This window comes from Rhinolophus sinicus, linkage group LG09 (genome assembly GCF_036562045.2).
Source record: "Rhinolophus sinicus isolate RSC01 linkage group LG09, ASM3656204v1, whole genome shotgun sequence".
In the NCBI taxonomy this organism is placed as follows: Eukaryota; Metazoa; Chordata; class Mammalia; order Chiroptera; family Rhinolophidae; genus Rhinolophus; species Rhinolophus sinicus.
In genome coordinates, this window is record NC_133758.1 from 13137459 (window position 1) to 13159927 (window position 22469).

At 41.5% G+C, this 22469-nt stretch overlaps 1 protein-coding gene across 13 annotated transcripts in view; it reads right to left on the reverse strand.

The window, feature by feature from the left end:
* NEDD4L (NEDD4 like E3 ubiquitin protein ligase) overlaps positions 1-22469 on the reverse strand; it is a 309137-nt gene that overhangs the window by 34714 nt on the left and 251954 nt on the right. For 5 of the 13 annotated variants that reach the window (XM_074339904.1, XM_074339908.1, XM_074339909.1 and 2 more), the window contains 8 exons: positions 21197-21256; positions 16118-16249; positions 15494-15613; positions 14196-14393; positions 8462-8539; positions 7058-7112; positions 6900-6953; positions 1604-1662 (listed from right to left, as the gene is read on the reverse strand). In XM_074339904.1, coding sequence (XP_074196005.1) covers positions 1604-1662; positions 6900-6953; positions 7058-7112; positions 8462-8539; positions 14196-14393; positions 15494-15613; positions 16118-16249; positions 21197-21256 — 756 coding nt within the window. The remainder of the gene's footprint in view (positions 1-1603; positions 1663-6899; positions 6954-7057; positions 7113-8461; positions 8540-14195; positions 14394-15493; positions 15614-16117; positions 16250-21196; positions 21257-22469) is intronic. The other 8 variants (XM_019755309.2, XM_074339906.1, XM_074339907.1 and 5 more) reach the window with 4 other exon arrangements.

Genomic DNA, 22469 nt, shown 5'->3' on the forward strand with positions numbered 1-22469 from the left:
GAAATGAAAAAGTCCATTCCAAATAACATTTAAGTCAAGGAGAGAAATCATGGAAATTATCAAATATTTAGAATTGAAGGACAACAAAGGCCAGAGGTCTACACTAAGTTGATAGTTACCTAAATACACACTCTTATTGAAAGACATATCACTAATGATAATAAAAGAGTAAACAAAGCTCTTTAGAAAACAAAGAAATAGAGATCCTTCTTGGGGGCAAATCTACCTGGATTTATGATGCTGAAGAGTTTTTAATAGCAATTAATAAGACTAAGAGCTTGAGTGAAAGTAGATGATCAATAAATCATAAAAATGTTTGAAAAAGCTTCAGAATTATCAAGTCAAAAGTCCTCTGCCAGTTGAAAACAGCATTGTTTCTTGAATTCACCTGTTTCTCATGATGGAGTACAGAAAATGCTATTCTAACAACTTATCGTGACTGTGACTATATCCAAAAAAAGCCACAGTAGAAAGGCAGGTATTTATTAAGCTACACAGAGAAAGAGAGGCTGTCTGTTTTAGCCTAGGCATTACCAGCACTTTGTAATGTGTATCAAAGCAGCTGAACATATTCAATGAACAGGTCCAACAGACAACTCAAGGGATGTCAGGTATCAAGATGCATTTGTACTGTATCATTTAAGTCTTCAAATGGACCTATCTTTATAATTCAGAACATAATTTGAACTGAATCAGATTAAAGCCATGAAATTAGTATTTTAAATATATCTATTGGCCTCTTAGCTCAGCACTCAATATAATAAATAAACTTTACTTCCTTTTGCTCCTCCAGTTTTTAAATGAATCCCAAATTGGCACTCTTCTGTGATCCCAGTACATTTTCTGTAATTCCAAATGATCTCCTCGCACTCAGATAACCACTGACAGAAGACGCTGGTGCATTCATTGCCCATGAGCATGGCCCCCTTCTACAGACTCCTCCCAGGTGTTTGATACCATGTGTCCGTTCCTGCCCAACGACCGGCGGGTTCTCACTCTCCCTTGTGAACACAGCGCATGACAGTTTTTTAAGAGGACACCATACCCCAGGCAGGACTGGTTCTTTACCCACCTGGCATATATGAAGGGACTATGGGAGAGTTAGTGGGTCAGCAGAGATAAACATTCTTAACTCTGCCAGCTCCAGAAGTTAGCGTCAACCTCCCCCAAACTTTTACAGATTTTTAGCACTGGAAGAGATTCAGAATATAGCTTAGATTTGTAGCATGCATTAACTACCCTTGGCCGAAAGAAATGATAAAACGCTACAAATGTAAGGCTGGCTTTGCCTCACATAAAAAGGAAGGGAGGACATTTTGACTGTTACTCTCATAATCCACCCTTTTATAAAGGAGAAAAGGAAATGTTTAGTTTTGCTACCACTAACAAATCATTTTCTGTCCCTTTATGATGAAAGCCCCATGAAAAGGCAAATGCAGCTGTACCTCACCTGGAAATTCCAGGAAGGAGGAGATGGGAATGATGGGAAACTATTCAATGACACCAGGCCCTTGGCACCAAGGTAAGCAGTGATATACAAGAAATGTGTGTTTAGATGCAACCAAAATATTATACTGATGATTCAGAACTTGAGAATACTGACCGGACCAGTAATAGCTGGGTTCTGCAATCTTGGGTCTTCCCACTGAGTAATTTTGCTATCTGAAAATTAACAGTTAAAAAAAAAAATATCAAAATATTAGTTCAAATCTATTGTATATCAAAAAAATTTTAGAAATAATTATTTCTGGTTTTTTCAAAAGCTGTCCAGTCTCCCACCTTGGGCCCCAAAGATAGTAACTTAGTATTTCAGGGTTAGAAGAGAACCATACTTTATATGGCAAACCTCCTACATACTGTTTAGTTAAAAACACTCAATCAAAAATGCACGACTAAAGTAAAACCATCTACTTACACTGTTTTTGGCAAGCAATCTGCTGAAATTTCAATTATAAACCCCTGTTCTTTCAAGGATTTATAACTTGATCTTGATTTTCATTTAATTGAAAAAAGGCATAAAAAGTTTTAGTCCCCCCAAAGTTAACAAACACACAGGATTTCTTTTCTCATTTCAAATACTTTTTTTTTTTGCTTATGGTATTGAAAACCTGCTTTCAATTAACAATCCTACATTGAACAAATGAGTAATCCATTACATGTGTCACTCATATGCACACAACAATCAAAGCAGCTAAGGCAGTCCAAAAAATGAGAATTAGATATAGCAGAGGAAGATTCCAGAGAAAGGTTTCCCTTTAGCCAAGTTGGCAAGAAGTGGTTTTCTTTCTTCTAAATAAGTCAGTGTTAACAAGACTGTTCAATGCCACCTACACCATTACTTCAATGGTATAGGTGGTTAACACACAACAGCCACCTGGATCACTTGGGATTTATGACCTTGTGTAATTAAAAAGACGTTATGGATTGTGTGTGTGTGTGTGTGTGTGTGTGTGTGTGTGTGGTGGGGACAGGAATGGACTTGCGTGAAAATATGAGAAGGGTGGGTAGACTGGGGGAAAATGGGTTCTTGATGGAGTTTTACAAAATCTAAGTTAAAATAAAACACAGGAATTATTTGTTTGAGGAAAGCATTGGTTCTAATTATTTCCTGTATACTTTGTAAGGGGACTGATAAAAATAACAAATATATTTGGTTTTAATGACCATAACAGGAATCTTTCAAAGTCTGGTATTATACTTCTTTTAATGAAAGCAGAGGCAATGTTTTAAAATAAAGCTACCAAAGCACATGATTCTAGATTCATGCTGGTGGAAAATTTACATGGACTGTTTCAACCATTCTAGAGAACCCTGATGAAAGCAAGGGACATTTGTGGGTCCCTTACCTTGAAAACAAGACTTTGGAAAATAAAAGTTGCTATTGTGATGGAGAACAATAGAAAAGAAAACCAAATCATGGAAACAGAACAAAGCTGAGTAATAACTGCCTTGGACTGTAAGGACTGGGTATTGTCCTCCAAGCTGCAAATGTAATAAATTGACAACTCCCAAATCTTTAGTCCAGACCTGAACTTCAAGCTCCATCCTTGACATCTGCACCTGGATTTCTACCTCAAGCCCAACTCTATCAAAATTGGATCCATAACCTTCTGACACCAAAATAGTCCATGCAATCCTGTATTCCTGGTCAACAGTACTATAATCCACTCACTGCCCAAATTTGGAACCCGGACACATCCTTTATGCTCTTTCACCATTCACCTCCAGTGGTCACCCAACTGTCCCTGCCTCTCTCTGATAAAAGGCTTCTTTCTGGAGCACTCGTCTTTTCCCGGGACTATTCTCTAGCTTTCCCTGGCCTCAGTCTAGTCTCTGTTCAAAACTCCCTTTATGGCTCTGCCAAAAGGATCTTTCTAAAGAAAAATTTGACCACTTTCACTTCCCTCTGGAAAATCCCTCAGGAGGTCTCTCCTGCCTGCAGAAGGGACTCGCGTTTCGACACCTGGGAGACCCCTCTCACTGGAGCTATGCGCCCTGCCTGCCTCCTCTGCACACCGGGCCCTTTGCAACCTTGTCACATTTCTCTGAACACGGCACCAACTGCACAACTTCATACCCCCAGACATGTCTTCTCCCTCCTGGAATCGTTCTTCACTGGGCATGCCTGGCTAATCTTACTTATCATTTGGGATCCATCTGAAAAGTAATCCATTCCGTAAGGGCCCAGCCACTTAGCAAGCAGGTGCAGTCTTTGCCTCTTCTGCTTCCACATGAAGAGTGGTTCATTCCTTTAACACAACACTTAAAATACTTTCTGGTACTCCCTACTAGCACGTAAGTCCCTCAGGGACAGGGACTGTGTGTAATTCCTCCCTGCAGCCTCCTCTCCACCATTTCCCAGCAGGCAACAGGAGCCGAATATGTTATTTTTTTAATGACCGAAGGAAGCTGATGGTGAACTCCAAGTTCCTTTAAAATCGTCTAAGCTTTCAGAACTATGCAAGTTTCTGTGTGGTTACAACAAAGATCAATTTTACAGCTAAGCATTGTCAATATATGACTGTATGGTGGCTAGTTTATCTACTTTTTTCCTATAACTTTTGAATCTTAACTTGCTGTTCATCTTTGAGATGTTATATTTCAAATAGAGGGACAAGAACGAAGTAGAAGAATGAGAAACTCAGTCATTTTAGCTATTATTAACGGGTTTGGTAAGACTGTTGGCAGAAAAGACATTTAAGGTAGGATTTCATAGCATCACTGGAATTTTCTTTTGTTTTTTCTAGCTTTGTATCTATATACCTGTGGCCAAGTACTCAGCTGCTGGGCATATCTGGTCTTTAAGAAGAATCACACAATTCCTAAGAGAGGTAGAGATTCAGCTGAAGGTATTCCCTTAGCCTTTTACACCAGGATTGAGACATAGGAGCTGTTCAATAAATGTCAACCAAATGAATCAAGGCATCTAAATAGGAGATTAGCATTGAGCATTCATCTCTTCTGAAATTAAATCTTTAAGATGGCTGAATATTATTAATCTTGAAAATGTCTAATTCTTAAGAATTTATGAAGCAGAAAATAAATAACAATCATTTAAAAGACAAGTGCATTGCTGTCTTTGTCACTCAGTGCACGGTCACCTGTCCCATCAATGTTGGAAGACAGGACGGCACTGAATAACTTACAAGCTGACTGCTTTCACAGTAAAATGGCATAAATAAGGATGATCTTGTTTTTGTCCTATAGGCAGCAGGACAACAAAATGAGATGCTGAATTTTGCTAGAAATCAGAAATCTTCAAAAGAGGTTCACTTGCAAGGCAAACAAATTCCTGTCACCTACCAGACCAGGTAATTAAACTCATTTTGGAGTATACCTATCAGCCTGATAAAAAGCCTCTTAAAAAGAGAGGTGCTCTGCACTTTTCAGAGACTGGATTTTGGGGGAAAAGCATATGAATTGAACTCTGTTTCATTGATATGTACCTTTTTATGGCTTTCCACTGAGTAAACCTTAACAAGTTAGGGAGAAATGCTATATTAACAGCTAATGGGATTCTCATAAACAGATCTTTTCCTGAGATAGTTTTGGGTCTAATGTACACTATGTCTGGTTAAGACAACCTTTCAGTGTGGTTAAGGCAAATTTCAGTCTCTGCAAAGAGGAGCCTCCCATGAGCTCTTTGATCTGTCAAGAGGAAGGAGTATGTGAGAGGAGAACTTGGAGGGACTCTGCTGGACTGATTAGCAATAAAGGAACTGCCCACTGACCAGGCAACTACCGACCATCCGTCTCCTGCCTCCCAGCACATGGGCACTGGGCAGGCCTGAGGTTGGACAGTGCCGCTGTTTCTCAGGGCAAATTCTTTCCGACCCAAAACATTAACTTCCTAAGACCTTCACCACTGACCGTCCATCAACTGACTTCGAGTCACCGCCTACCAAAGCACCTACTACGTGTTATACGAGGCATGCCATCAGAAAACTAGTCCACCCCTTTCATTATTTCTAATGTACAACAGGATGGCCCTTTTCCAGAGTGTTTCTCTTGTTTTTGGGTCCTGGCAGTACATTAGGAACATTCACGAAGTTCTTTTCAGGTTGACCCAAAGATCAGCTCACCAGCCAGAACACGGCTACAATGTTGTGTGACAGTGTCTGTGTGCAGCAGACCAAGGTTGCATTATGGGTTAAGACCTTGTTTTAATAAAATGATTGCTATGCTTTGTCCCTCGCTTTGAAAACTGAAATTGGAATGCATAAAAAACTGAAAGAGAAACTTTTTTGTTTTTAATGGGAAAAAGGGGTATGACCCACTTCTACTATTTTAGCAATTTGTGCTAAGAAAATTATAAATAAATAGTGTACTACGGAAAACACATATTTTGAAGCATTTATAGCAGCAATTTTATGCTCACTGTAAAATTTTGGGAAGTAGGCAAATCAGTATTTTTACTGGTGAAAGACAAAATCTAGGCCTATGGACCTTGACTTATACCCAAGGGTAGCCCATACCCCTCAGGATGTTTAGGACTACTACTTTGGGTTTACCTTGGAATTGTTGGGGTTCTTCCTTAATCCAGTGTATTTATAATAACCCCTCAATCCTCTGCGCCTGAAAGCGAAGGTCTGTCTACGATGTGCTCGATAGCTTAATGACACTTGGAAGAGGCACAAACCTAAGAGATAGTGCTAAGCCCTATCCACGTGAGGATTCCTCATGGGCAGACATCCCAGCAACTGGCTCATCGATGTGCTTAACTGATCAGTGTGATGAGCTGAGAAAATGTGAGGCTGGGAACCCTGATGCAGACTTACTGTTTATGAACCAAACAACAACGATCAAAACATTACGGACTTGCACGCCTGTCTTGAACTTTAAACCGACCTAAAGATTTCTTTTTAATATACATTTTCAGAAATTTTAAGGGATATACAAATATGGAGAACATGTCAATTCAAAAGAGAAAAAAACCAAAACAAAACACGGGCTAAAAGCAAACCTTTATTAGTTTAACTTTTAGTTGAAATGAGAAACCACGCATTTATTCATAGGTGCTGGAGAGCAAAGGTCTACAGCAAATATGCTATAATGTCAAGAAAAGAACTGCATATGTATTAGTGTGTGGGGTACAAGGAAACATGCTATGAATAGAAAATAAGTCAGAATGGGCCTCTTGCCAGAAGACCTGTGAAGGCAGTGTTTTAAAAAACTCATATGCTGCTTTAAGCATTGCGCACACATAGATTTTTGATTCAATCATCACTTCTAATCTTATTTTCTATTACCAGAGTGTATTTATTAAAAAAAGCGCAAGAGGGGTCATAAACCAAAAAAAATACTTTTTTTAATTAAATAAAGTTAATAGGTCACAAGATCAATTTGGGTGAAAGCTTGACGGGCGACTGTAAAGCAAACTTGGGATGAATGCACAGTACCGTATGAGGGCACTGATTCTCTGGTATCATTTTCTCCACATAACACCTGGCTGCCTAGACAAAGAGTAAAATGACAAAGCTTTCACTCTAATAGTTGAATTACCCTCCCCCCTCCCTTTACCTGCAATCCCTGTGTGTCCATAACAGCGTCTACTTACTATGGTCGATATAAAATGTTCGGCCATCCAAGTGAATTCTTTCTTCCCAGCCAGGCTAGTTATCAGGGGAAAGAGAGAAAGAGAAGACATTAGCTAGCCATTCCGAAATCAAAGGCAAAATGAAGAAACTGTAGGGTACGTTCTTACTCATCTCTTCTAGGGTACATTTTTAACTTTAAGAATAAACTGCAAACATTTCAAATTAACCCCTGATAGCATCTAGCAACACAATTTATCACAGGTCCCTCAGTCTCAGATACATGCATTCACCGTATGAAGAACAGGAAACAGGGGTTGCTATTTCAAAAGTTTCAGAGAAAAATTTCAGCATCCATTAAAACAGTTGAGTTTGGGGTTCAAGAGCTCATCTAATACACTAAATATTTACTACTAGAGGGAGGAGGATGGTTAATATGAAAATGTTAGACAGATGCTTTACTCATGTCATCAGGTAGTTGAAAAATCTAGTATCTGTAATTCTCTGTTGTGAACTCTCTCTGTTCAAACTCGAGAACCAAACAGACTTGAATAATTTTTTCAAGAGAGGGCTGGTGCGCTCTCATTACCTGAACTGTGCCTACTTGTTACCTGAAACTCAGGAACCCAACAGGTCCAGACCACACGCAATCTTCACTTTTCTAAATTCACTCTCCAGACATTGTCTGGGCATCAAAACCCAGGAACCAAGCAGATGTGGAGAGCGAGGGATATTTGTATAACCTGATGAATAAAGATTGAGCCCTAACCTTCCTAGCTTCAAAATTTTGCCATAATATACTACACACCAGGCAACAAAAGAAGGCTGAGTCTCCCCTTCTTCGTGCCACTGTAAGGATTTTTTATTGGGGGTGGGTTGAGGAGAATGTGTGGAAAATGTCATTCAAAATCCAATTTGGAGTAAATAGCTCAATCCCACTCAGGCCCCCAAAGAGAACAAAAGGATAAAAACATTAGATTTATAAACAGTCGTCAACGAGGAAGAAAAACTTAAAACATCTACAGGCTAAGTGACTTGTAAAAACCTCCTGTGATTACCTATGCCTTTTTCTTCCACTGTTTTTAATGTTTTCGTCCCTATGACTAAATAAGCATTATGGGTGGAACTTAGTGGTTGCTAAGCTACAAAATAAATGTGTGCTGCTTAAATTGTCACCTGTAAAGCATGCCTCTTACATCCTAGTTACAAGGTCTACCTTCTACCAGCAGCTAGCAATTCAGAAACCTCTTTCATATGTATGAAATGCATGTACTACTAGAATTCAGCCATATATCCAATTCTATTAAGAAATGAGACCAATGGGACTTGGAGCCTGGAGAAAAAGGTCACAGGGACCCTCCATCAACAATGGGCAGATGAATCAATAACCGTTTTCAGATGTGTCCACATGTTTCCAGTGTACTCACAGGAAGAGGGCCAAGGTCATTGGGATTTAAAGGTGCCTTTGACCGCATATGTACTGGAAATTTCAGGCGTGGATCTTCCTGTAAGAAAAATGTAGAAGGCAGAAGGTGGTAAGAGTGACTGTGCAGTTCTGGCTCCTCCCCTTCCGGAGCTGTGTGTTCCAAGGCAACCAACCAGGTTGCCTGTGCATGGAGCTGCACTCCCGCCTGCACGGAGACATGGAGATCCCATCTTTGAACCATCGCTCAGAAAAAAGACGCCACCCCCTCCCGCCACCCTTCCCCCAACCTTGGTGAAAGAAGGAAGAACGAATATTTAGATAAAAGGTTAACCATTTCCGGAAGACTTTAAGCAGGTGAAGAGAAAGAGGGTCCCAGCAGTGATGTTACTATGGAAACCAGAATGAAGAGTGACAGCAAAGAGCAGGCTGGCTTCCACAGAGAGGGAGTGGGGACAGTGGTTTGTAAGTCTCCCTATGGATCCGGAGCCCCGGAGCTCCCCGCTGGCCTCACACGTCAGGAACAGTTAGCACTTGCGCTTCCTGCATCTCCCGTCTGCTCTTTCCTGAACGAAAGCTGAGAACCTGACTGTGGTCTGGCGGCCAAGTCCTGTGCTATCCTGGACGTAGTCGGCCTCACAACAGCAAGTCATAGGCCTGTACACAACTTTCCTGAGATCCTCGAGTTTTACAGATTAGATTCTCATTTATATCCAAAAACTAAAAGTTTGCAAAAGATTTTCCTTAAGGGGTATGCTTCAAAAGATACCACAGAGAACCAACAAGAGACATATGTATTCTCACATTTTCTGTCATGCTTCATAATTGACAGAGAACAGTGAGACATATGATGTGATATTACAACCACCCTGTTTGGAGGCTGGGGTTAGGGTTAGGGTTAGGCCTGGTCTCTGCTTCTTTAGATGAGGGAACTGGGTTTCACGGAGAAGGAGAACATGCCCAGAGGTTCTGACCCAGAGTCTGGGAGCTGCCTCTCACTTGTATAGACCCAATGAAAATGGAAGGCAACTGAGGGAATTCACATTTTAAACTCAAAAGACTAGAGAACAAATGATAAAACTCAGAATAATAAATTGTCAATCAAATATGCTGAGATGAAAAAAAATCCTTTAAAAATAACCCTTTACTTCAATTATATTAAAGCTTTTATTACTATCAAATTATTAAAAGGTTTTATGCCTCAGTATTTTCCTGCGTCAATAAGAAAATGAAATAATTGGTGTAAACCTTGGAAAAAAATCAAACTCACTTTGTGACTGTGAATGGTATGGGGTTTCCTTTGTGGATGATGAAAACATTCAAGTGTATATTTTAAATGGGTGAATTGTAGGTATGTGAATTATATCTTGATAATGTTGTTAAAAATTTTTCCACCCCTAATCAACAGTTTAACCATTAATATCACTGGATTACATGTAACAAAGTAACAGACTTTTAGAATTGGCAAGAATAAAATAAAAACCACAAAAAATAAAATTAACCTTTGCTTTCTGTTAGCTATAGCAAACTTTTAATTGAAGAAATAAACCATGATAGTAGTTTATGATGGATATTGACCCTGAACCTCACTAATAAGTATTTTTAAAGGACAATAGAGGCATAAAATAGGTCTGCTATTCTGTGGAACACGTACAGTGTAAACAGATATTCTGAGTAGGTTTAGGATTCAGAAAGTCCAAGCAGCTGATAATCTGGGGAACATTTGTGATAGGTTATTCATGACAGAGGAAAAACTCAGAGCACTGAACTGCACAAAAGCTACCCACTCGATGCTAACTGTGAGCTGGGTCAGCTAATGCCACAACCCCAGGGGACCCTTGGGGACCCACAGAGCCCCGACCTTGCTAGGTTTAGAGAAAGCCTGAGACTGCTATTAAATACATGAATGAAGAGAAGGGCTTCTGAATGCTACATGCAAGGCCAGTCTTACCTTGGAATCACACACACAGACTACTGTGAAAGATAATCAGCCCTTTTGGTAAAAAGCTGGTGATTTAAAGGAAATAAAAAAGCAAACAAAAAAAAGAAGCTGAAATTAAAGTGCCGGGGGTGGGAGCTGGGGGAGGGGGGCATGACGTATTAAAATAACTCAGTTGCATAGGTCTGCTATAATGGCTTTGCATGGAAACCCAGAATTCATAGACTATGAGGGCTTAGAGGCTCTTAGGGGTCATATTATTTTACTATACCAACAAAAATAAAAATAATGGCAGTAGCTGCCACCCCTCAAGCTCTGCAGGCTAAGTCTAGTGGGTACACTGAACCCTCGACCACTGAATTCCTGGAACAACCAAGGAGGCAGACACCCCCAAGCTGATGGCACAAGTGGGGGGCAGCCAAGGCGCCATGTGAGTTATGGCAACTTTAGGGATCACAATAAGTTGGACCAGTAATGAGGTCTCCAATGATAGGAACACAAATGAATAAAATATGAAAAGCACATTTGGTTGTTTCTCCCTTTCCTCAGCATTGTAAGAGTGCTCTTACTATTTCACAATTATTTCAACATTTCACAATTGCTTCCCTCAATTCAGTTGAAAGCGGTTTTAAACAGCATGCAAAGACCAACCTTTTTAAAAAACAAAAAAGGTTTCCAGCAGAATCATTAAAAAAAAAAAAAAATATATATATATATATATATATATATATATATATATATATATGAGAATGCTCGCTGGTTCAAACAACAACTGTGGTTTTCCGTGCTGGAAGAGATCAACAACCCTGCCGAGGCTACAGTGAGTTTTATTAGTTTGGACCCAGGTAGAAAAAGAAACCTGAAACTTAATTAAGGTATAATCTTTCTTGCTACAAAAATAAGCTGATGCTTTGTCTTGTAAAAGACATAAATATACTCTCACATACATGCATCGAGTTGCTTCTTTAGCAGAAAGAATGGGCAAATTGAAGGCCTCCTGGAATCTCTCCTCAGTCACCTGGTGGCCTGACCAGGGTGGGGACAAGTGAGCCACTTGCTGGGAAGTCTGGCTACAAGGACTCCTCAGATGGACAGGGCTTGTCACTATCTCACAGGCTTACTGCCTCCTTCCAGGTGTTACTAAGGGACTGGGCACACCGCCGACAGGATTCGCTTTCAGGCTCGGGGGCTCAGACGCTCATCCAGACGGATTGCTGGCACACTGCTTTCATAGACGGCCATGCTTTATAAATAGACTTTCAGAGGGAACTTGCCTCTGTCAACGTATGGAAGGGAATGTTGGCTTGCATCTCCCCGCTTCTGGTGACTGTAGGAACCAAGAGCCCGGAGGTTAAGGGGGAAGGGGTGCTATTTTCATTATTCTCAACCTGTCCTACCAGTTTGTCTTCCTTTTTCTATTGTAACTCTCAAATCTAAGAAGAGCTATGCTGCCCGCTCTCTCTTTTAAAACAGAAGCAAATCCCAAACTGACTCAAAACAGATTTTAAGCTGAAAATTATCTTTCCAGTTCCCTCTACCCCTCCATCGTTTGTCAAAATGAACATGAACTGCAGACTAGGCCTTCGACAGTGAGCATTTTGTACAGGCCTTCGTTTAGAAGAGACAGCACAGCTGTGCTATGTAGCACCTCGGAGCTTAGTGAAGAAGAATAGTAACTTGTGGAATTTCCAGTTGTTAGCTTAAGGATTTTCAACAATGGCAGCAGCACCAAAATGCTGCTCTCACAAATTAAAAATTTAAATCAGTAAATTAGCCAATAACAAGTATCTGGGTAAAAAAGGGACAACTGGAAATTCAAACTGGGTTTCATTCAGCAACGAAGCAGGCAATAAACAAAGCTAGTGCTATTTAAAATAAAATCCGCCCAGCTGCAATTACACTGCAGTTGTGGCGTGAAAGGCTGTGAAAAGGTTAGGGGATTTGATTACTAAGCTAGTTCAAATTACTAAAATCATAGCTTATGTTGGCAAGCCACAGTGGCTCCGTACACTAATCCATCTACTTTTACAATATTTATATCCCCTATTTCTGGAGCTCTCATTTCTGGCAGAGGCTTTATAGAAATGGGTATACTAGCTGGACAACCACAGATTACATGTCAGTGAGAAAGAAAGACTTAAACACCAAACTCCATTAGTATATTTTCCCCAAAGCTGCCTATTGCTTACTCTCATTCTGCCCACAACCCTATAATACCATCTTCAGACTCAAAGGTGAGTCAGACAAAGCTAGCTACATGTTATTATATGCCTTAGAGGTAGTGATGAGTTTAAATGAATGTCACCAGGATCGAAATGGTAAGTTCTCTTGGCATTCCTTTACTTCAAAATAGGAAGAACTTTTTGAGTGCTTCTCACTAAGGGGTGTTTGGAAATATGTGGGGTTATTTTTGGTCACCACTATGGTGGAGTAGGGGGAGGAGGAACCAAAGATTAGCATTCCCGGGAAGGAACCAAGATGTTAAGTGTCCTGCAAGAAAAAGGCACAGTCACAGTCCTGGCCCAAATGCCGACAATGTCCTCATGGAGACGTGCTGTACCATGATCCATAGGATTGGACAGAGAGAGAGCCGTCTAGGCCATCACATCCAAATTCTCAAGGGACTGAATTAACATCACAACCTGGGCAAAGTAGAAATGACAGTCCAGGTCATTTTGGCCCAAGCCTCGTCGTTAACACAATACCGCTGTTCTATCAAGTGGACACACTCATTGTCTTCACTAGAAATGGGAATTTAAAGCATGTGTTCACCGTCAATCCAAAACCAAAGACTAGGGTCAACGACAGCCACCAGAATGCACCCAGCTTTCACATAACATCAGCTCCAAGCAAGTAGCACAGGTGCTAAAAGGACTGAGCTACACTGTGTACCCCGACCCTTGGATGGGGACCTGAGGGAGAGGAAGAAAAACAAACCTGCAGCATCGGAAATAGCCAGAAAACAAGAAAACCAACTTCAGTTTAATCACAGGTCTAGAGGTCACACAGGACAAAAATACCACTGAGTTTTCAAAGAATTATAAGATACATTACATAGCACTACTGATTCAGCTAAAAAGAATAAAATGAGGAGGAATATACAGATATGCACATTCACTTTTAATGAATCTCATCTTGCCCAAGTGAATACGACACACAGGTTCTTTCTCATGTGTGACTCAGGGACTCACGGAAGAGCAGCATAAGAAAAACGAATTTTGACAAAATGTTCACAAATTTACAACCAAAGTCCTCCAGTTCATCTCCTAACTCACCATTAAAGATATGAAATGTGGCACAGATGTGTAAAATACTCATCTGAGGTGAACAGTAAAAATCAAAAGGACAAATCAAATAAAGATGGATAATGTCAATCAAAAGGCAAAAAGACATTGATAAAAATTCTTTTTCAAAGGATTAGAATTTCTATTAGAATTCACATCATGAGATGTAAAGCAGTGACATCAAAATCCTAGCAATATGGAGCACTGCTTCCCCTCCCAACCCCCGCCCCAAATATGATAAATTGTCAAAACTAGAGCTTCCAGGAGTGCTATGAAGAAAAGGCATCCAACCTGGCCCCACCACCAAAGTTGGCCTTTCACCTGGACCCACCATCACCCGCTCCGAGCAGCCCACACGCGCAGCGTCTGGAAGCAAGCTGAGAAGACCCTTTGGAGGTAAGCTTCAGTGTCAGTGAAAGTCTTCTACAAGAACCATGAATAGGGAGTGAGGAAATGAAGGAATTAATGCCAGACCTCACGATGAAAATGGAGCCAAATAAAAGCAGCAGCCTTACCCACGTTGTAGTCTTTGAGTTATGGTCAATGAAGAAGGGCCGGCCGTTTGGCGCTATCCTCATCTCCCAGCCGGGTGGCAGGAAGCTCTGTGTGCCTTTGTGTTGTGGTTTGGGGGAGTTGTAAGGTGATGGCTGTGGGGACTGTGGATTGGAAAGGGTATCTTTCACAGCCCGGCGTATGGGTGAATCCTTGGCACCCTAAGAAATAACAATGAGCATTAGAACTCTTGTCAGGTGCTGTTCCAGATGTGTCAAAATGTACCTGGGTATCACGGAATGGTCCTCTTTGGAGAGGGATGGGGGAAGCTCCTAAAAAACCTGTGTCTGTCATTCTTGTACTTTTGAATCAATCTAACTTGAACAGTTTTCTGTTGGTTAAACACACAACCATATTAATTACTTATAACCACCATCCTTTGATCGCTACTGGGTATATATACCAAAATACTGTTCTTTATTGAGCATTATAAATGGAGATTTTACAGAGGGTGGAGAAAAATGTGCTCCTGCTCTTACTGAGCTCACAGTCTAAGAAAGAATGCATTGGCAATTTGCAGAGCACTACAAGGAAAACCTGTATCGTTGCACGCAACCACCTGGAATTGCATCGTTCCCCATGACATTTTTATCACAGTTTGGAAGAGCTATCATCCATTCCCATTTATCAGCATCTTAAGCCCAGGGCACAGAGAAACCTACAGCTCTCTCTAAGACACATTCACGTGGTAGAGAATGTCTACTCTCTGGCTTCTCTAACTCTCTGGCACTTGTGACGTTGACGGATGGCACTGAAACCACACAAACAGGACAGCAGAAGCAGATGCCCAGCAATGACTCAGAGATGCAACTATGCATCAGAAGCACGTAGGCCCACACAATGACAGACCCTCAAGTCAAAAGGAAAAAAAAAATGACCAAAGCCACAGCTGTGTTTTAAAACTCAATAGAAGCGTTGGGATTTGAAAGAGTTACTTTGCAAGTCTCATGAGGTAACAGGCCATAAGGAGCGAAACACAACAAGAATGGAGAAAGTTCTGAAAAGAGGGGCCCACACGTCCAGCACAAGTCACCAGGGACTCAGGCAAATGAGAATGAGAATCAGGTGAGAGTCCAGGGGTGTGAGCTGGGTGGCACAGAGAAGCACGGAGGAAGGCTGCACAAGAAAACCCTCCACCACGAACACAACGACTGAGCAGAGACAGGAAAGGGGCTGTGAAACAAAGTCCAAGTTAAGAGAGAAGAGAGAATGAACAGTCCCAGGACAGATGTGACCCCAGTTAGAGGAGTAGCCTTCTCACCTCCAGTGGGGCAGATAAAGTTACTGTTGGCGAACTGAGGCTACGAGGCCGGCGGATCTGAGGCTCAGTTAGGTGGTTGTTACTGTTTGTGGCGGGTCCACGAGCAGCGTCTTCTGCCAGCTGCGTTGGAGGCAAAAACAAGTTAGCTTCACATGAGGACCTCCCCGTGTGTGACTAGGAGTGTGGACCCAAACAACCACACAGCCAGCCATGACAAGAGCTCTGGCCTACTGAAAGCATGGAGGAAATGATTGAACATAATAAAGGGGAAAAGGATGGGAAACACATTCATGGGAAATAAAAATGAATCACTAGCCCCAGCATAGACACTCATCTGGGGGCGGGGAGGGAGTGGGAGAGAAGCTATGCATTGTAATAGGCTCTTACTTGGAAAGTATCTTTCCCGGGGTATTTTAAAACTGTATCTAAGGATAGACCAAGTTGGGGACCAAATGCTTCCTTAGGCAAGTATTATGCTTCAAATACTGCATTTTCCTGGTGAAAAACGATTTCTGAAACATGGGTTCTCTAGCACAACACATACACATCAGGACTATGGAGCTCATGTACATTTCAGCTTCATTTCCGCTGCTGCAATTTCAAGTTGCATGGCGATCTGCGTACCTGCACGATAGGCCGAGTCCAAGTGGTGGTTCGATTGTTATGATTGACATAGTATGTGCGTCCCTTAGCATCTTTTCTTTCTTCCCAGCCTGAAGGGAGGCCCGGCGTGGTATGTACATAGGCCACTGATGGCTGTTTGTGTAAGAAATCATTATTATTTAATATCTTGCATTTGTTTTCTGATCAGTTTCATACAGCAATGTACATCTTTCTTTTTTTTTCCTAGACAAAGTTAATTCTTTTTGTACAGAAAACATTAGCATCTGGAAAACAGCTAATAGATTTCCAGTAGCTTCACGTCTACTGTGAAATGAACCCCGTACAGCTGGGGAGTCCAAAATCTTACAGAACTCAGTTCTAAGGCCCTGAAGGCTTCGATAAAAAGGGTCGTTGCTAACGCGATCATCAGGAAAGAGCAAATTACAAGAATGTTTTTGTTCCTAAATTTTACCGTCAAACCACGTAGAGCTTAAAGGTATTTCAGATTGTCAGGTGTCACTGTCTGTGAGAGGAACGCTCTGAATATTTTTGCCTCGGTATAGCTGCCACAGGGATCCCCTCCTCTTATTCCTAAATTCTTCATCTGCTTAGGGCCCTTACATTTTCTCTTTCATGGGACAAAAGAGTCTTTTCTCTAGGAAGCCGGCATTCACGCCGGTGGCATATAATCAAGAGGACCAACCAACACACCTCATAGCCCCAGCTCCGGAAGCCTCCTGGCAATCTGAGGGGAGGATTCCCAGCGAGCCTGATAACTGAGGCTTATTTACCCTGTCTGCCCACGAGACGGCTGTCTCTTTAAAGGGTGAAGGAGGCACAGGCAGCTTCCAGGTCTAGAGACATGTCCAGTATCGCGTGACTATATCTGGATAGTCTAAATTAAATCGAAAAAGGATTCCTGAGACACTTGGACCTGTGAGAAGCCGTCTGAGAAACGTGGCTGGGGCGGACAAATGCTGGAGTAGCAAGGATGTTTCAGTGACTCATGGAGGCAATGAGGTGGACATCTGAGGTCAGTGCTGTCCCAGGAGGAATTCCTGGATGCGGATGCTGCCGATAAGAGAGGTGTAACTGGGAAAGGGGTGCTACTCGAAGGGTGGGATCTTAGAAACAAGAAGCCAACCATGACTCCCCAGGCCCCCAGAAGAAAGTATAAGAAGAGGCCAAACATTAGGAATCATCTCCTCTATGAGATTAGAAGGGAAGCACTTGTGTCTGGGTATCATCTTCCCTAACGAGGATCTGCTGACCCTCCAGATGTTTCACCAGCTGTAATGTCCCTGGGATTAGGCCGAGGGTGTACATCTCGCAGCCCCGTTACTCCCTGTGCTCATCCCATCTTTTGGGTTCACTATCAACAACGTGCTGTGGCAGAGACGGTCACATCAGAGGGTCCCCAGTCCGCTGCAAGACCCTGAATTAGAAAGCACAATCGAGGAGGCTGCCATGTCCTTTGGGGACTTCAGTTAATAAGGCTAAATATTCTACTTCACGAGCTCAACAGCACATTCCAGAAAAAAACTGAGGCCCTGAGGCAGCTGCCTCAATGGGTATTTCTAAAATGTTTATGGGGCAAGGCAAGATTACTTGTAAGAAAACTGTCTGCTAAAACGGCAGCACCTATTTCCTTGACGTTTTTCTAAATCTGAAGGCCCCATAATGGTAATTCCAAGACTCTGACCACATGGCGTCCTGGATCTAGGTGTGTGGATTCAACAAGAGCAGAAGAAACACCAACGTGCAGGCTGCATCCTTCCACGAATACTTAAGACAGATGAATTCATCTACAGCCTGAAGCTCTTTCCTCCCTCACCCTCTAGCTAGGGCACCAATACAACAGAGCGACTGCCAGGCATTTTTTATCTGGGCACTACAAGAATTGACTCTGGTGAGCCAAGTCAGAACCCAAGGTGTAACCTAAATTAGTGGTCAATTTGTCTTTTTGGCAAACTACGTGCTATCAAGCTTTGACCTACTATTGCTTATATGATGACCAAAAACGCTTTGGCTAAATGGAGTATTACATGAGACTGGCCTCTTTTCCTCCTCCCTGTTATTTTTTTGGGAGAGGCAACGAGATATGCCCTCACAAAACTCCATTCTGGAAACCTTAAGGACAGTTTTACAGTTACAGCATCTCTGGAGAAGATATTTATGAGGAGACGGATAAACTAAAATAACTTGGATGTGTCGTGGCTCATCTCAGAATCGAGTTCTAACGCTGTAGGACTTCTTAAGCAGTATTCCAGCAACCGGTTCCTTTCGCAGATCCCCAGTTAACAGGACAAATCAGTTTATGGACAATTAGGAGCATAGCAGAGAAACTGAATGTGACTAAAATGTTCCTTCTACCTTGTATTGAGAACTGAACTGGCAACCTATAATCTAGTTCCATTTATGTGAGATGGTATTATTAAAATGTTTCTTTATAGGTTTTCTTCCAAATAACCATGGAAAACCTGTGCTGTTGATTTCATTTGTGACTCAAAACACTGCCTCCAGTCACACACAGCTGGGGGGCGGGGGGGACAGCTTCGACAGAGCCAAAATCAGACTTCTACTGCTGTGTGTGTGCACGCGTGTACATGAGCACCTATGTGCATTCCATTCTTCTTTAAGAAAAACTCTGGCTAGAGACAAGTTAAAAACTGCAAGTCAGTTTCATTTCATATCTCACAGCTTTTCATTTGAATATGCTATTGTGTTTCACAATGCCAGACAGCCATTTGCCATCGCTTCATAGGGGTTCCATTTATTTCACTGAAATGAAGAACTCAATTATGATTACACTGTAAAAGTGTCAACATGCTTTTACAGGTAAGGGTTTGGCACTCTCACAGGCTCTCCAAGGGTCACTCCAACCCTACCATACCTGTGACCTCTGTTTATTTCAGGGCATAGCTGGCAAAAACCAAAAGGACGAGGCTGTCCCTCCCTGGTTATCTCACAGAGTGGGCTAGTCCTTAGCTAGCTGGAAAGGGACACCAGTGTGTACTTATTTGTCGTAAATGAAAGGGCTGTGGTTGTGCAGGTGGGAATCAGGGCTTGTGAATTACATGATAGAAATAAAAGCACTACCATGAAAAGATCGATGTACCAGGATGGTTAATGCGACGTGGTGTGTAGTGCCAAAGGGGTGGGGCTGGGGGGGCTGAACATTCATTAATGTGGAAAAATTATGTAAACTGTGGTGCATTCACATCACGGAATGTTATGCAATTATTAACACATCCCAGAGAAATGGGCATAAGTGAAAAACACCAAGTTGCTAAGGAATATGTACATGAGAGCCCCCTGTTCTCCGTGTGTGTGCACGCGTGTACACACACACATCTGTGACAGCACAGCTCCAGTGTGATTGTACACTTCAGTGTGGTGCGATGTGAAGGGATGGCCGACGGCCTAAAAGAGGGAAAATACACGGTACGAGGTGGAATTGGAAAAGAGTAAGTGAAGGGCATTGGAAACAAGGGATGGGGAGGGTGGAAGTGAAACAGATGTGATACTTTGAAACCTACCTAAATTTCTAGTGTAGCCATAAAATAAGTGGGCTTATTGCAGCCAAAAGATTACCAGGCAGACGGAGAGCAAGAAAGGAGGTAAAACATTTAGGAACTACTACTCTGGCCCAGTGCTTAAAAAAGAAAAAAACAAAACTGAACTCTTACTTTTGATTTGTTAGTGGGGGAGGGGAGAGCACAGGCAAGAAAAAACGACCATGGCAGATGCCACGGGATCTCACTGACATGACCACTACCTGTCCTGCCAGGTAGCTCTTACCATGGAGCCCAGTACGTTCACAATTCAGTCTGTCCCGTCATTTAATAGCACACCTATCACAACACTCCAATACTAACAGCAGGTTCCAAGGCCAATAAAATACAAAAATGGATGCTAGAGGAGGCTCATTAGCACTGAATTCTATTAAAATTGTTTCATGACATGATCTCATCTACCTTGTAGCTCTACTCTCACAGAAATTTCTGCTGTACAGTAGAAAATATGCTGGTTCCTTTGGCGTTTCCTGAATTTTGCTGGAGGGTGAGCCTGGCCCACCCAACACATGACTTTCACATAAATTCACTGCATGTAGTACCTTACGCTAGGCTGATTCTTGCTGATAGGCAATTGATTTTCCTGTGTACAATGCTGAGCATTAAATTCTAACAGTATAACTACACTGTTCCTTTAAATCATCAACATCCTGCCGAGAATCAGAAATTATATATGTACTTACAGGAATTCTCAAGTAATAAGCAGTTATAACAAACACAACAAAGGTGAAAAAAAATGACGAAAATTCTTCAAAGAGCTACAGTAGCTCAAAGCATAAACTGTAAGCTAGCCTGTCTTTAAGGAACCAAGGAGAAAAGAGTCAATTAAGATAGAGTCAAATCCAAGGGACTCACAAACATGAACACTAGAAGTTATTTAAAATAATGAATAATAAGAACAACAGATACTTGGCTTAGAGAAACACCATTTTTTCTAGACCTTTCAAACTTCTTAAATATGCTCCCTCCTTCCCCCTCCCACCAGAAGCATAAAAATACTTCTTCCTTCCTGTAAGGAGCCCCTGGTGGCAGAAGAAGGTCACTGGTTCATGCTCATGATACTGAAACTCTAACCCAGCGTTTAAAATATGGTACAGGGAACGTACAAGAGAGACAGCCTGGGCAAGACCCATGTGTATAATACTCACATTCATTTCCTTTGGCTTCCCTAATTCTCTTTCAACCAAATTCATTCACCCAAGCATTCTAATGAACAGCGAAAGCTTATCAGTACAAACACTAAAAGGCAAAAATATATTCTAAACGGTCAAATTAAACACACTTAACTGAAGCTTGACAGTATTCCTAATAAAACTCTGTGAGATTAAAAACGGTTCAGTTTCACCCAGTACTTTTGAACAATGAGAAAGCGACAGGTTTCAACTAAGAACCATGTGCATCTCTGTAGCACAAAAAAAGCTTTTTGATCTTACTAAAAAAGAAAAAAAAAAAAAGAAAATACTATACAAAGTATTAAAACCAACCGACAGTTTTGCCATTCAAGTCTGATCAAGGGTATCATTACCGTTGGCTCCTCAGCACCTGTGACAGTTGATGAACGCGCTCTCCTAGTTGGGGCACTGGGCTGTTAAATGATAATTTACATCAGTGAAATGCACTTAGGCAGACCACCCGTTGTTGACTGAATCAGAAATCACTGCTGTCGCAGCCAGTAAGGCAATCAGAATCCTTGCGAGTCCACCCTGTCCAGGTAAAGCTGAGCAATCACTGATGACCAGAAGGAAAAAAGCGACAGCGTCACCCTCTCACCCAGAGAAGGCTCAGGCTGCAGCCTTGACCGGCGTGAACAAGGAGATGACAGCCTCAATAATAATCACACGAGACGTCTTATTCAAAAACAATCAAAAACCACTGTTGTTTCGCCCTGCTGTTAAGTAATTAGCAGATTCTTAAATCTGCCAAACTCAACATTCAAATAAGCAGCCACTGGTGATCAGTGAGTTTACAGCTTCAGAGAATCCAAGGAAAGAGGGAGGAATCATCTGTTTTCAGGAAAAGGATCTCTTTGGCAACTAAAATTGACATTGATTTTGAAAAGGAGAGAAAGTGCCATTAATTCATCAAGGAAAATCACAGAATGAGGAGAATCCCACTAGTCCATCACAGCTGATTGCTCTGTTTGTGGGGAGGCCTCCACTGAAACCATCCCAGAAAGGACGCTCTTGTCAAGCTTCTTATCAACCTGCGCAATTGATAAAAGCCCCCAATGCATCTATTATTTTAATTACTCAGTTGATTAGTGTCCTCGTTAATTCATTTTGTAAACATAAAAGACGAAAACCTAGGCAAAAATATCCTTTTGACTTGTGCAAAAATGTACACAATAGGGAAGACACTGTAATTTCAAAAACTGTACGTACACATTTTCCCTCTTCCATTTCACACATCCTAAACTATTAGTGCTAAAAAGTGATTGAGGATTTGTAGTCATAAAAAAATTGGTTATGGGCAAATATTATTATGTTGGTGCAAAAGTAATTGTGGTTTAAAAGGTTAAAAATAATTGCCAAAACCGCAACTACTTTTGCACCCACCTAATAAACTGAACATGCTAACACCATATATTTTTCTCCTCCAAAGGAAGAAACAAATTTACATCAAGTTTCTTATTTTTAATGTATACACCAAATATCTCCCAAGGCAGTTCTGGTCTGTCTTCCAATTTGAAGATTCCTTTTTATGTATGTTCTATACATATTCTTAAACAACCCTCACACATATTTGCTGCTAGTTGTAAAAATTGTGGGAGTGTGGGAACAAATTATAGCTAATTCTTT